Below are 14848 nucleotides of genomic sequence, written 5' to 3'. Positions count from 1 at the left end.
GCTAGATGGTGGGGAGTGGAAAGTTGTAGCCTACCGAGGCCTGGTGGCGTCGGCTGCTGCGTGGAGAAGACAGCAGCACTGTCCGACCTCAAAACATGCACAACAAGCGGGATTTGTGACTCTGTCCTCGATTCTTCAGTCGCTCTGCCGGACGCGCTCGCTTTGTCGCGAGGGTCACCAGTGCAAGCCGTGTGGACGCCCAGAATAGCCTCCCCTGGCTTAGCTAGAGTGAGAGATATTGTGCACGTGGTCAGCCTCTACAATATATACACTGACACTTTACCTCCCAGAGCTCGTCTAGGTCCGCCACGGCCATCCTCAGCCTCCAGAGGGCCCCCGGCCGCGGCGCGGTGCGGCGGCGTCACAAATCCGACGTCAGTTCACCGGGACGCGATCGGGCGATCTGAAGTCCAACTAGGCGTATGGATTGTCCGCCCAGGGCTATCACCTGGACCCCTCAATGGACGCCTGCGGTGCCGCCCCCACGAGGTGTTGTTCACACCTGTCCAACCATTCGTGCAGCAGGAACGCGCTGTGTGTGGCTGGCAGCAAACTCAAATGACGACGGGTTGCAGCCTCGTAGCTCAACGGCAACATTGTGCATGAGGAAGGCTGATAGAAGTATCACCAGCCACACAACCAACAGCTTCTGGAGAGTATGCGGAGCGCAAGCAGCCGGTGATCAAAGGCGTGTTGCTGTCGGTGGCAGATTGCCAGAGGGACGCCGGCGCCTCGGTGCGTGGCTTCGTCACAATTTTCCACCGCTCAACTTGGAGGCAGTGTGTCTAGTAGCGTGCTACACCTATGACGGCGGACCTCACTGGGGCGCCGACGTGCGACGACCGTCTGGGATCGAAAGACGAAACCGCGTCCCAGGAGCTCGTGCAGAGCGCGCTCCGGAGCTCGGTGGCGGGAAATTTGAAGGGAACGTGGTGGCTTCCCACCGCCTCTGTATGTGCCCAATAAAGTGCTAACACGACCCTCGGGCAGCAGGGGGTATGTGGCGAGCGCACGGAGGCACAGTTAGGCCGCCGTGATATCGCCCTTCCGGGCACCCCGTTTCGGTAGCCGTTTAGGGGTTAAATGCCGGCCTCTCTACTGTGGACCTAACTCCGAGCTCGAAGGCTCCTCCTATTCCCCCAGACCCCCCCTCCCCCCCCACTCTCTCCGAGTAAGGGCGTGCGCTACGTCCCCAAGGGGGGGGGGGACGTGAGGGGGAGGTGTGACGCTTAGGCTGTAGCGTTTGGGTTTTTGTGGGGCACCCAAACGGTTTCGGTTTTCCTCCTCCGACACCGACCTCCGCCTTGGCAGATCGAAGCCTAGCGGCACAGGGGCGCTCGACGGAAGCACGGGCTGCTCCTCTGCCGGTACTCCGCAGTGGTGGCCCTTCTTCGGAAGCCCGCAGCGGCGGCACAGGTAGCCCTGGCTGCTTGGCCTAGCGCTGCCAGCCGCCTTAAAGGCGGCCTTGCTGATGCGGGTCCAGCGGTTTCTGGTCGAGCTCTTCGAGCGGGCGGGCAGCAGCTCGGCGATCTTCTTCCACTGGTGGCCGAGCGTTTGGACGAAGCTGTGCAGGAGGGCGTCCTCCTCGGCGCTCCACGGCTGGTCTATGCTGGAGCCAGCATAGAAAGAGCCAGCATGATCGAACGAAGGGAGACAGGGAATTTGCTGCGCCACGGCCGCGTGGTGGGCTTCGCGATGACGTTGGTCAGCTGAGTCAGCTGCTCCGGCACGAGCGAGCTGCTTCGGGTGGACGATGACGCATGCCGAGAACTATCGCGCACGCCGACGGGCGCGCCAGGGGGCTGGAGTCTATGAGAGGATCTGGGCATTTGAGTCGCCGTCGCGCCGACAATGGGGATGACGATGACTTGTGACGACTCGGCGTCATTTTTTTAAAAATGTGGGTAAACGGACGTAGATGTACGAAAGTGCCTCGCCGAGAACGCCGTCGAGGTGGCGCGCGCAGCACAGGGCAAAGTCAAGGCACTCGCTGGGCGCGACGGGCTGTTCTTCTGCCCGACCTTCAACCAGTCGGCTTACCTCCTTTTCTTTCCCTGTGTGGTTGCGCTCTGTGCCATTCTCCCAGACTCTGTATCTGAGCCTCAGGAGAAGAACATGATTGACCCGCGCCAGCCGTGTCCGGGCGGCGAGACGCCCGGCGTTCAGGCATGCCAACCGTAAACGAGTTGTCTTGTACTACTTATGGATTGATGGACCTGCAAACGAAAGAGCAGCAACGGCTTTGGCGATAGATCAAAACGTCCGTGAAGAGATGAACAGCGTGTTACTCGATTGCGAGAGAGTGAGCGCGAGACGCTGCAAGGCCGAGGCGCTGCTGAGCACCGACACACTGACAGTGATCCGAGCTCTCCTGCGCCCTGACAACACGGCTCCGCACCACCGTCACAGGTCACAGCCACCACTTTGCACTTATCTTTCGCGCATCCAAGTCGCTCGTCAAAAAATTCCATGCACCTGCACATGCACATCTCATGCACATGCACATGCGTGTGGTGGGGTGGGTTCTTTAGCTCCGAGTAGAGGGTGGCGTTCTGCAGTGTTAGGAGCCCCCTAGCATGTTTTCTTTACGTACTTTGGCCCCTTCCCTGCGACCTGTCATGTGAGAAGATGTGTGTCGACTGACCGCGCAGCGTGTCGCCCATGTGGTGTCGCCGCTGTCGCGTGTCGTGCGTGTCCGGCGACCTCCGCCGAGCCTCCGCGCAGCGACGACAGAGCGTGCCCCCCCCCGCCCTGCATTCATAGAACCCACATTCACACCGCAAATGGCTAAAGAAACGGCGAGGCACCAATCCGACCAAACGCCACGCAAGGCTCGGCGGGGCCGTCGCACACCGCGCTCGCGCGGGTGGCACACGCCCACAGCACCAGCGTCCGCCGCGCGCCGCGCGTGACGCGCCGCACGCGGTGGAAGACCTCTCGCGCGCAAAAGACCGCGGCGCTGTTGGCGTCCGGGCGCAGCGCCGTCACCTGCCCGCCCTCGCCCCTCCTCAGCTCGAATTCGCCGCCTCCGTACTCGTCGGGCCGGCTGAGGAAGAGCACGAGCGAGAGCGACTTGTACGCCGTCTCGCACTCCACCTCGTCCACGTGGAAATGCTCAAAGTGGTCGCCTCGGTGGTACCGGTTGTACTGCACCGACGTGCAAAAAGCTCTCTGAGGCAGGGCCCCGCCCAGCGCAGCGTCTCCGCGCCGCAACGCCGCCACGAGCGGGCGGAAGAGCCAGCCAGTGTCGAGGAGCGGGTCCGGCGGCTCGTCGCCGGCAAACGACGGCGCGCCGTCGGCAGAGACGGAGTAGTGGACCACGGTCGTCGTCGCCAGCTTGAAGCCGGCGATCTCGGGGTCCCTGACTGCCGAGCGGTCGAGCTGCTCGCAGAGGGCGATCACGCGCGCGAGCTCCGACGGCGTGAAGACGCCGTCCAAGAGAGCCCAAGGCGGCGCCTCCGGCCGTGCCGCCTTGGGCACGGGCGACCTCCGAGGCGGCTCGTCCGCCCTCGGGCGGCGGGGGCGGCGGCGGGGGACGTCGATGTCTCCGTCCGAGTCCTCTCCGAAGCAGCCAGCAGCGTCTCTCTCGCCTGAGCAGCGCGAGCACGCGCGAGCATCGGCATAGGCGTGCACCACCGCCGCCGCCGTCTCGGCGGCCGCCCTGCGGGTGGTGTGCACCCACTCGAGCAAGTCGCCTTCCCGCAGCGCCGCCGCGCGCCGCACGAAGGCCGTGTTGGGCAGCTCCTCCGCCACACGCCCAACCTCAACGGAGGCGCAAGCGACGCGTTGCTCGAGGCCGCGCCGCAGCGACGCGGGGAAGGCGGCGAGTGTGCGCTGCCAGCCCGGAGAGTGGGTGGGCGACCCGTCCTCCCAAACAGGTGGCACGTCGAGCAACAGCAGCGACGTCTCCGCCGGGAGGGCGCTGCGCAGCCAGCGGATCTGCGCCGCCACCACGACGCCGCTCAGCAGCCGCGCGTCCGTGAGCTCCTCTCTGCGGGGGGTGCCGTGGCTGACTCTCCACAGCTCAGCCCACGCCGCTACCAGAGGGCAACGGCAGCGAGGCAGCGCGTGCTGCAGATCGACCGGTAGCAGCAGCGTGCCGCCGCCATCGCCGCCGCCGCTACCGCCGCCGCCGCCGCCGCCGCTGCAAGTGGCGACGGGCCACAGAAGCTCACGCTCCAGGTCCCACACGACCACGTCGTACTGCCCGCCGCGCATCGCACCCTGCTCGCGCTCGAAGAGGCGAGGCGACCGCGCCGCAGCCGCAAGTCCCTCCTCCCCTGCCTCCCTCGCCTCCTCCCTCGCCGCCTTCTCACCCGCCTCCTCGCCTGTCTCCCCCACCTCCTCCGCCTCCTCCGCCGCCGCCTCCGCCGCCGCTGCCTCCTCCCCCACCTCCTCTGCCTCCTCCCCCGCCTCCTCTGCCGCCCTCGCAGCGGCAGCCTCCACCTCGCGCTCAATCGCGGCGGCGGCAGCGGGCGAGGAGCAGTACTGGCGAAGGGCGAGCAGCGAGCCGACGGCGAAGCGCTCGTACTCGTCGGTCGCCTGACCAAGGGATGGCCGGCTGATCACGCCTTCCTTCATCCGACGCACATGGGGGGGGGGGGCTCATGCTCGCCGCTCGCCATCTCCCCATATCTCCCCACATCTCCCCATGTCTCATGCTCGCCGCTCGCCATCTCAACCGCCCAGCCGCGACCCTCGAGCAGGCTGCCGAGCGGCGCGAGGCTGCAGTAGCCACACGCGAGTGCGCGCGGCGGCGCCCCCCCCGCAAAATCGGCCCCCCCGCAGCCCGCCGCCATGGGCTCGGCCGCCTCCTCCCCCGGCACACGTCCACGACACGTCCTCGACACGTCCTCGAGCTCGACCTTCACATGGCTCGCTCGCTGCCGCAGCAGCGCCTCGTGCTGCTGCGGCGGCAGCGCACCGGCGGGCGGAGGGAGGAGCGCGTGCGAGGCGAGGAGGCGCTGGTAGACGGCGGCCTGATGGGAGCGGGTCGAGGCAGATGACAGGAGGGCGGCGATACGGAGGCGCTGTTTGGCGGGCGGTGTCCTCGACGTGGAGCCCGAGCAGGTCGTATCTCCCCATATCTCCCCATATCTCCCCATACCTCCCCACATCTCCCCATATCTCCCCACATCTCCCCATATCTCCCCATATCTCAGGCGTCCTCGACGTGGAGCCCGAGCAGGCGGCACGAAAAAAGAAAGTGGCGCAGCGCGCCGCGCCGGACGGCCACGAGTCCCGCCAGGCCGTGCTCTCCGAACCTGTCCGACACGTACACCTTCCACGCGAAGCTCTCGAGCCCGCCGCCCCGCCCGCCTCCCGCGCGGTCTGGCGCGAGCAGGTCCGTGTCGCGCTCGAGCAGCTCCCAGTACCAGCCCCGCCTGCGGGCATGCTCACGGAAGGCTCCGTGCAGGCTCCGGGAAGGTGCGGGGTGGTCCGCCCCCAGCGGCAGCCTCGCCTCCGCCGCGTGTAGTTGAGCCGGTTCGTCCGCTGCGTCAGCGCCACGAGCCGGTCGAGGTCCTAGGAGGAAGGCTCCAGGAAGGTTCCAGGAAGGTTCCAGGAAACTGCGTCAGCGCCACGAGCCGGACGAGGTCCTATAGGAGCGCCGTCGACGTGTCGCGGGCTGCTCGTGGTAAGGGTGACTCCCCTCCGTCCGTCGAGCTGCCTCGTCGCTCGCGCCCCGCAGCGGCCTCAGCCGCACAACCACCTCGCAGCTGTCGAGGAATCGCTGCGCAGCGGCGTCACCCGCCCCGGCCTGCGACACGGCCGCCGCCTCTGCCCGCCGCCGCGCCTCGAGCAGGCGGTACTTTTGCAGCCGGGAGCAGCCCGGGTCGGCGCTGCCGCACCGTCTCAGGGCCGACTCTGGCGGGAGGAGCGAAGGAGCGCACGTCAGCAGGCCGGGCAGCGCGGCGGCGGCTGCCGCACGGTGCCGCGGCTCGTCGTCGCAGAAGAGCGCGTTGGCGGGAGACAGCCCGGCCGCGGAGAGCGTGGCGCGGATGGCGGCGGGCTTGGAGAAGGCCGAGTCGAACGAGATTGCGGGAAAGACGATGAGTTCCCACACGCCGAGCCGCTGCAGCGCCGCACGAGCGCGCTCCTCGTCGTTGAACGAGCAGACCGACGACACGATGCCTCGCTGAGCGAGCAGACGAATGAGCGGCGCGAGAGAGCCGTCGGCAAGGTCATCGTCAGCGTCCGCCTCGTCGAGCGTGCCGCGCCACAGTGTGCCGTCCAGATCCCAGATGACCATCTTGACGTCGCCGTCGCATAGCGCGGCGGCCGCCATGCCGGACGAAGGTTGCGCAGTGGAGCGGCCGCTGCGCGGTCAAGTGTCTCGTCCACAGTGTCTGGCGTCCACGCTCGGCTGCTCGTTAGATGTTCGCGCCGCCCCGTGGGAAAGCTGGGAAGCCTGTGCGCGTGGCTCCCAACAGACGCAGACGCCGGGGAGAGCAGCACCGTGGGCGACGACGTGGTTATTAACGGAGGAGGTACAACCATCCCACTCGACGACATCGGTGATGGGGCCTCTAGCTACGCCGATGACCCACCCGACTCTCCCGAAAACAGACCGCCGCCTAGCGCCCCGCCCTCGCAGCCTAAAGCCCCAGTCGTGGAGCATGGGGTGGTATGGATTTCATACACGCCGAGCGCGCAGGCGCGACACATCGGAGACAACAAGGGGATCCGACGTGAAAGAGCTATCGACATTGACGTTGACCCAGCCGATTCCACCGATGTCGACGTCATCACCTCCGCGGCTACCGCGCTTTCGCTCGACGACACCGTGGAGAATCGCACCGAGGACCTTGCCGAGGCGATAGGCCGAATCACTTTGGGCCCCGACCCCGCCCCCACCCCTCGGGGTGGGGGCACCCGCCCCTGTCGGGCACCGCTTGCGGCGCCTGTCAGGGGCACCCCCTGGGTGGGGGCCGGCGATTCCCATGCCGGCTCTCCGCCACAACCCCCGCCGGGAGGGAATCCCTGCTCACAGAAAAGGGCTTCGAGCCCTGTCTCGCGCACGCCCCTGGCGGGCGCCGCGGACCAGTTCCGCGAGCGCTCGTCAGCGGGTGGTGTGCGGTTCTTGCCGTAGTTCCTCTTCGGTCGCCTAGCCCCGGCGCCGTCTGTCGGACGCCTGCGTGTCACGAGTGCGAGCCGCTCGCGGTTCGTACACCCGCTTGCGGGTTCGAGTGGCGGGCCATCCCGCTTGCGGGATGGCTTAGCGGGTTCGAGCCGTCACACATTGGCTGCCGGGGTGTGCCGAGGGGGGGCTGGGTGGGCGGTAAGCCGTCATTGCCCGGGGCTGCTTGCAGCGCTCTGGGTGGTAGTGGCGGCGCTCCAAGAGTGGTGCTCTTGGGAAGAGGTTCCTCCTTTCCGCTCCCCCCCCGCAAGGCGCGAGACACACACACACAGTGTGGGCTACCGTGGGGGCAAACCCCGCAAAGTGACCCGTTTTTACCCACCCACGGCCGTGCGCGCGTATCTTAGCTAAGGTACGCGGCCACACGCGCTGGCGCGCACGGCAACCGGGACTTACACGCGCGACACGAGGGACTGCGTATCCTCGCCTGCCTCGGGGGAGAATAGCCGCCCTCACCCGCTGGCGTTCATCGAGCTCGGCGGGGCCTTATACGTGTCATTCTGTGCCGGCGCGTATCTTAGCCAAGATACGCGGCCACACGTGCAGACGCGTATAGCGGTACTCGCGCCCACACGTACGTGCAGCCGCCTATCTTGGCCAACAAAGGCGGCTGCACTCGCAGCCGCGTACCGCGTGACATACACGCCCACGCATGGGGCGCGTATGTTCCCCTAGATAGGCGCCCACACGTGTAGCCGCGTATGTCAACATCCCTCTGTGCACGTGCCAGCGCGAGTCGCCTTCGCCGACGGGCCGTTTCACGCGCTCACGTCCGCCTTTGTTGGCCAAGATAGGCGGCTGCACGTGTGGCGCGAGTACCGCTATACGCGTCTGCACGTGTGGCCGCGTATCTTGGCTAAGATACGCGCCGGCACAGAATGACACGTATAAGGCCCCGCCGAGCTCGATGCGCGGCACAGCGGGTGAGGGCGGCTATTCTCCCCCGAGGCAGGCAAGGATACACAGTCCCTCGTGTCGCGCGTGTAAGTCCCGGTTGCCGTGTGCGCGCGCGCGCGTGTGGCCACGTACCTTAGCTAAGATACGCGCGCACGGCCGTGGGTGGGTAAAAACGGGTCACTTTCGACTTTGCGGGGTTTGCCTACAGGGGGTTGCGGGCATTAAGAATTTTACAACAGCTACCTCGCACAACACTGGGCACGGGACTGGCGGGCATTAAGAAAAAAAATTGCGTGTTAGAAAAACGGGCACGCATAGTCTCCCCCCTCCATTCTCTCCCCCTTGGCGGATCCCCCCAGCCCGTAACCTGCCCATATGTGCGCATATGCGGGAAGCTGGCCGCCGATCCTAAGTGCTAGGACCCATCGTCCAGGGCTTGCTAGATCGCGCGGGGCGAATGAGTGATGAAGTTAGTGCCTTGGTGTCCGTCTCCCATGGACTCGCTTTCCCCCCGACTCGCGTCAGTCGGGGGTACTCCCGCTACTCTGGCACTCGGGTCTCCCCCCCCCCCCCCTCCTTCCCTCACCGGGAAGAGATGCGCGCTGCTGTCTCTAGAAGGGGGTCGGGCGGAGAGGGCTGTTTCTTCCTTCGTGGTGGCGTGGCGCTGTTCACGGCCACCCACGGACGATCGATGGAGTGGGCCGAAGGACATCGGGTATAGAATTGTGTGCCGTTAGCGTGCTACCGATACTATAGGAATTATGCAGTTTCCCTCCTCAACCTAATTCCTACACGCGCAACGACACGTACACCACTCTCCAATCGTTCTCTGGAAAGCCGTAGACCCTAGGCTACTAGTACGGTACTAGTACTACGGGTAACGTCTCAGTGTACGAGATGTATGTAGGGAGTATTCGCAAAGAGGAGCCCCGCGCACGCACGACTCCGCAGGAGAAACCCCTCCCCAGACAAAACACAAGGGAGAGGTGGGTGGGCCACAGAAAGACTGCGGCCGCCAGCAACTGACTACTGAGCGTCTCGCTGGCGGACGGGGAGAACACAACGAAGGCGGGACGTCCGAAACGCAACACAAGAAGGGACGCACCACGTATCCATCACCGGCATGAGATCGGGAGATACACATATCTGCCGAATATCTCCCGCTGGCATAGTTTATTTGTCGCCGATCTGCAGCGGTTAGAACCTCGCGACTGGCAGGTAGCCGCCCATCGGAGCGCCGCCTCGCCGGGGTCTCGGCTCTGACGAGCCATGCTAACTCCGGCCGCAGCCCCGCCCAGCCGCCCTTAGTTCGTCCCGTCAGTAGAGAAGACTAATCCTGGGGGAAGCAACCTTCTCTGGTAGAACAGGTACGAGATGTATGTAGGGAGTATTCGCAAAGAGGAGCCCTGCGCACGCACGACTCCTCCGCAGGAGAAACCCCTCCCGCCCGTGCTTGCGCAGCGCAGCCTCCTCCTCCCTACGCGCAAGTTGGGCATGAGGATGATGGCGATTATGTCGTGACGCTCGCCAATCAGCCATGATGCAAACGCAGATGACTACGGACAGATGCCGATGGGCGATGGTGATAAGAGCTCACCCCTGAGAGACGCGCCGAGTTGTCTCGCCGCGCCGCTGTTGATGACGGTACCTCGCGCGTCCGCTATGCGGTGCCGCGAGCTTCCGCTTGTGTATGGAAACCGATGGTGCCTCGCGCGTCCGCTATGCGGTGCCGCGAGCGTCGTTTCCAGCGACGATGGTACCTCACGCGTCCGCTGCGCGGTGCCGTGAGCTTCCTTCCGTCGCCGAGGCGGCGCTCGAGACCTGCAGGAAGGGTCAGGGAAGGGTCGGAGAAGTCTCGCGGACACTTCCTCCGGCGGAGGCGGCGGCGAGGCTCACTCGAGATATGGGGAGATATGGGGGAGATATGGGGGAGTGTGCGGCGAGGTTCACTCGCTGCCGCTTGGCGCGGCGCGGAGACGGAGAGGCGAGGGCGGTGCCTGCGGGCGGGCGGGAGAGTGCGGTGCGGCCGGGCGGCGGTGCGATGCGCCACTGCGAAGTTTTCGAGAATGGCAGCGGACATACCCCCCCACCCTTTTGGCCCTGAATATACCATACCTTACCCCGCAAAAAGGTCGAATCCAGCACTCCTCGAGCACCAGTCAGCCACCCCTACGGCAGGCCGCTTCTGAATCTCGGTTGTACCGAGAGGGACACTCATGAAGCGCTTCCTCCTGCTGCTCGTCAGCTGCGCACGCCGTGCGTAACCTTGCCCACCTCCAGATGAGCCCACCTCCAGCAGCCGCGTGGATCACCGCCTCTGCGTGTGCCGCAGGCGTGTTCGCCCAAACACCTTGCGAGTTAAATATCTGCAACGGCGGTATCGACGAGAGTGGACACCTCGACTGCTCGTCCGAGACCTCCATTCCCCCGGTGCGCCCGCCCATCCAGCTCAAAAGCAGCACTCGCTACCCCCCACGCTCGTCCGGCGCGCTCCACGCCGGGACCCGCACTCCCTTGCTTCGCAGGGGGCCTTTCAAGAGTGCAATGGTTTCAACAGAGGTCGCTATGTGGGGACCCATGGGCTGGATGGAAAGTACATCGGTGTCAAGTCCGTCACGTTCGGGTCGAGCCTCGAGAACATCGGCGCGAACGCCTTCGACGGTTCGACGCTTGCCGGCAACCTCGACCTGAGTGTCGCAACCAACCGCGTCACCATCGCCACTGTGCGCGCTCCGCCCCCTGCCCTCCCGCTTTCTCCCGACGCCCAAACGCGAGCCGCCACGCCCCCCGCCCTATCGCTGCAGCAAGCCTTCCGCTATAACACCGACATCACCTCCGTCACCTTCGGGCCGAGCCTCGAGATTAGAAACTGGGCCTTCTACGGCTGCACGAAGCTCACCGGCACCCTCGACCTGACCAACGCAACAACACTCGATTTGGGCAATGTGCGCCCCCCCCCTCCTCCCCTCCCGCTTTCTTCCGACACCCCACGCCAGCCGCCACGCACCGCCCGCGCTGCAGGACGTCTTCGGCAGAACCGAAATCACGAAGGTCCTCCTTGCGTGCGGCGAGTCCGTCAGGATTGGGGCCAACGACTTCCCGGCGGTGGGCACGATCGTCAAAACCTGTCCGCCGGCATCGCCTCCCTACTCTCCGGACAAGGCGCCCAAGCCGACGCCGGCCTCGCCCTCCCCGCCGCCGCCGTCGGCTCCGCCCTCCCTGCCGCCGCCATCGGCCTCGCCGTCCCCGCCGCCGCTCCCGCCGCCGCCACCTTCGGCCTCGCCGATATCAGCAGCTCGACCACCTGCTCGTGGCCTCCAAAAGCGGCGCCCATCAGCGCGGTGTAGCTGTTGCTGCTCTGCAGATTGACCTCCGCGCCGTGCTGTAGCAGCAGCCCTAACATTCGCTCGTGGGCTCCGATTGCGGCGCGCATCAGTGCGGTGGTGCCGTTGCTGTTCTGCAGGTTGACCTCAGCGCCGTGCTGCAGCAGCAACTCGACCACCCGCTCGTGGCCGTGGTGGGCGGCGAGAATCAGCACAGTGCAGCCGACGCTGTCCTGCAGGTTGATCTCTGCGCCGTGCTGTAGCAGCAAGTCGACCACCCGCTCGTGGCCGTGGTGGGCGGCGAGAATCAGCGCGGTACCGCCGTCGCTGTTCTGCAGGTTGACCTTCGCCCCACGCTGCAGCAGCAAGTCGACCAGCCGCCCGTGTCCGTGGTGGGCGGCAACCATCAGCAGCGTGACAGCACAGATCACAGAACTGGTGAGGTGTGGGCTATTCTCTCGCCGCAGAAGGTGCGCACGCACCGTCGGTGTCTGGGACATAGGTGAGCGTCTGCCACAGCGGCATCACTGTGTACGCCACGAACTTGAGCGTGATGGTGCGCGAGCGGCCCGACGGGAGGAAAGGTGAGATACTGCTGGATGAGCGCGGGCCACTCCTTCTTCGCGAAGGCCAGCAGCGTGTGGTTCTGCGGGTCGACGGCGGCGTGGAACTCGTCGTCGCCCTCAAGCTTGAAGCCGGGCGGCGCTGCCACATGCTCCACCTTGGCCGCCGCGGAGACGTGCACCATGACGCGGTGGATGATGCTCGCGTAGAGGAGCTTCGTGGCGAGCGGCGGCCGCTGAAGCGTCACATGGCGGGCTGGGTGAGCGAGACGCTCGACGAGGAGGGCGTGCGGGCTCCGGCCGGCTTCGTCTACCTCGGCCACTCGCTGCGCTCTGGCGGCTCGAGCGCCGCGGAGGCCATCCGGCTGCCCCGCTTTCGGGGCAACTGGCTCGGCGGCTGGTCTCAGAACGGCCGGACACGCGAGCTTCACTACATGGACCCGTCGGTGCTGCCGTCGCCCGAGGCCTACGAGCTTCTCGGCTGGCTCCTGGACGGATCCTACCAGGCGCTTCCACCGTCGTGGGAGCGCCGCCGCGGCGCTGCTGACACAGCGGAGCCTGGCGAGCCGACGAGCTAGCTCCCTCGTCACACACGCGCACGGACGCATGGAGATCCACACGCGCGTGCCACACACACACACACACACACACACACACACACACACACACACACACACACACACACACACACACACACACACACACACACACACACACACACACACACACACACACACACACTCCATACGCGAGCCCGCTCTCGCTCCGCCGCTCGTGCGCCCCGCGCATGTCGGCTTTCTCATGCCTCCAGCCTCCGAGCGCCCACCTCGGGCGCTCGGGCGGTTGGGGATTGCATATCGGTTCCCTGGGCGTTCACTAGCGCTCGCTTGTGGGTGAGAACGGCGTTCTCTGGGTAAGCTCAGCTGTGAACTTCCCAGTTGTTTGCTCTCCCTCCCTCCCTTACCCTGTTCATGACTTGCTAGCGGGACCTGAGTATTGTATAAAAATACTGTAAGGCATATCGGTTCCCTGGGCGTTCACTAGCGCTCGCTTGTGTGAATTTTGAGCGCCAAGCGAAGATTCCTTTGCCAATCGCGAAGTGTGTGTGTGAGTGTGTGTGTCAGCTGCAGCTGTGAAGATGTTGGAGCTGTTCCTTACCAACAACCAGCTGAGGTCGGTGGAGGGCCTCGAGAAGCTGACGCAGCTGCAGACGCTACACCTCAACAACAACCAGCTGACGTCGGTGGAGGGTCTCGAGAAGCTGTCGCAGTTGCAGTACCTGGACCTCAACAACAACCAGCTGACGTCGGTGGCGGGCCTCGAGACGCTGACGCAGCTTCAGAGGCTGTACCTCAACAACAACCAGCTGACGTCGGTGGAGGGCCTCGAGAAGCTGACGCAGCTGCAGACGCTGCGCCTCTCCAACAACCAGCTGACGTCGGTGGAGGGCCTCGAGAAGCTGACGCAGCTGCAGTTCCTGACTATCATGAACAACCAGCTGACGTCGGTGGAGGGCGTCGAGAAGCTGACGCAGCTGCAGCAGCTGGCCCTCGACAACAACCAGCTGACGTCGGTGGCGGGCCTCGAGAAGCTGGAGCAGCTGCAGAGGCTGCACCTCCACAACAACCAGCTGGCGTCGGTGGAGGGCCTCGAGAAGCTGACGCTGCTGTTTGAGTTGCACCTCCACAACAACCAGCTGGCGTCGGTGGAGGGCCTCGAGAAGCTGACGCAGCTGCAGGCGCTGCGCCTCTCCAACAACCAGCTGGCGTCGGTGGAGGGCCTCGAGAAGCTGACGCAGCTGCAGGCGCTGCGCCTCTCCAACAACCAGCTGACGTCGGTGGAGGGCCTCGAGAAGCTGACGCAGCTGCAGTTCCTGACTATCATGAACAACCAGCTGACGTCGGTGGAGGGCGTCGAGAAGCTGACGCAGCTGCAGCAGCTGGCCCTCGACAACAACCAGCTGACGTCGGTGGAGGGCCTCGAGAAGCTGACGCGGCTGCAGAGGCTGAGCCTCGACAACAACCCGCTAGCCACCATCCCGCGAGGCGTTGCCTCGCTCCGCTCGCTAACCGCGCTCGCCATCGACAGCGCGCAGCAGCGCGCCTTCCGCTCACGCCTGCGGTCTCTTGCTCCTGGGGTGGTGCGGCTACGCGAGGGTTAGCCCGTTAGTGTGTGTCCTCCGCTATCGGGGTCGTGTGGCAGGTCGCAGGACCAGGAGTGTGGAGACGGCGGACCCCCCCCGCGCTTGTCTCGCGGAGAGACCGCGCTTCTCTTTTACGTCGTACTGGGAGGGCAACCACGTACCGTGGAGTTTCTAGTGGCGTGCGGGTACTGTACTTTTTACATTCAGCCGTGCTGTTGGGCAGTGTGCGCACGATCGTCAGTCACGAAAGTAGTCACGAGTCAGGGCGCCGTAACAAGGCGCGAGAGGGCCGCACGCATGCGTGCACCGCCTGCTGCGTGCCTCAGAGCGCCCCTCTCACTCAACCCGCGCCACCTCAGGCGAACGCGCCCGCGCCGCGCGGCGCCGGCAGCCAGTACTCCATCGGCTGCCGGCCGCGCGCGCCCGTCCGGCGGCGCCGCCGGCAGACGTGCGCCTTGTCGTACAGGCCCTTGAGCGCGAAGCCGCAGCCCGCCGTCAGCGGCGTGAAGCCCGGCTGGCCGATGCGGTGCGGGTAGAGCAGGGCGAGCGCGCGCCGCACCTCCCGCTCCGTCATCGCGGACGAGGCCGCCGACTCGTTGGCCGGCCCCGCCGCCGTGCCGTACACGCCCCGCTGCGCGAGCATCTGCAGCATCAGCTGCGCAAAGCCCGAGAGCGTGGGCGCGGCGCGGCGCGAGCGGCGGGTGGTGCCGCTGCGGAAGTCGGCCGGCTCGCGCCCCTCCTTGATGTCGCTCAGGTTCGCGTGCACGTCCGCCAGGTCGCGCTC

The 14848-nt window shown here is 65.7% G+C and overlaps 3 protein-coding genes across 3 annotated transcripts; 1 reads left to right on the top strand and 2 right to left on the bottom strand.

Annotated features, from left to right (window-relative positions):
* Window positions 1-2787: 2787 nt before the first annotated feature.
* On the bottom strand, window positions 2788-4581 carry EMIHUDRAFT_194998 (hypothetical protein; the record flags this gene model as incomplete). Its single annotated transcript, XM_005775069.1, has 4 exons — window positions 2788-3487; window positions 3608-3991; window positions 4166-4224; window positions 4447-4581. 4 exons carry the CDS (start codon window positions 4579-4581, stop codon window positions 2788-2790), a joined length of 1278 nt encoding a protein of 425 aa, XP_005775126.1.
* Window positions 4582-5158: 577 nt separating this feature from the next.
* On the bottom strand, window positions 5159-6286 carry EMIHUDRAFT_194997 (hypothetical protein; the record flags this gene model as incomplete). The annotated part of the gene is made up of 3 exons (XM_005775068.1): window positions 5159-5281; window positions 5401-5523; window positions 5705-6286. The coding sequence occupies 3 exons, from the start codon at window positions 6284-6286 to the stop codon at window positions 5159-5161; spliced, it is 828 nt and encodes a 275-aa protein (XP_005775125.1).
* A 6773-nt stretch (window positions 6287-13059) lies between these two features.
* EMIHUDRAFT_194995 (hypothetical protein) lies at window positions 13060-14082 on the top strand (the record flags this gene model as incomplete). Its single annotated transcript, XM_005775067.1, has 1 exon — window positions 13060-14082. The coding sequence occupies one exon, from the start codon at window positions 13060-13062 to the stop codon at window positions 14080-14082; it is 1023 nt and encodes a 340-aa protein (XP_005775124.1).
* Window positions 14083-14848: the final 766 nt, after the last annotated feature.

The sequence above is a fragment of the Emiliania huxleyi genome (genome assembly GCF_000372725.1).
Source record: "Emiliania huxleyi CCMP1516 unplaced genomic scaffold EMIHUscaffold_3, whole genome shotgun sequence".
In the NCBI taxonomy this organism is placed as follows: Eukaryota; Haptophyta; order Isochrysidales; family Noelaerhabdaceae; genus Emiliania; species Emiliania huxleyi.
This window is presented reverse-complemented; position numbering and strand designations above follow the sequence as displayed.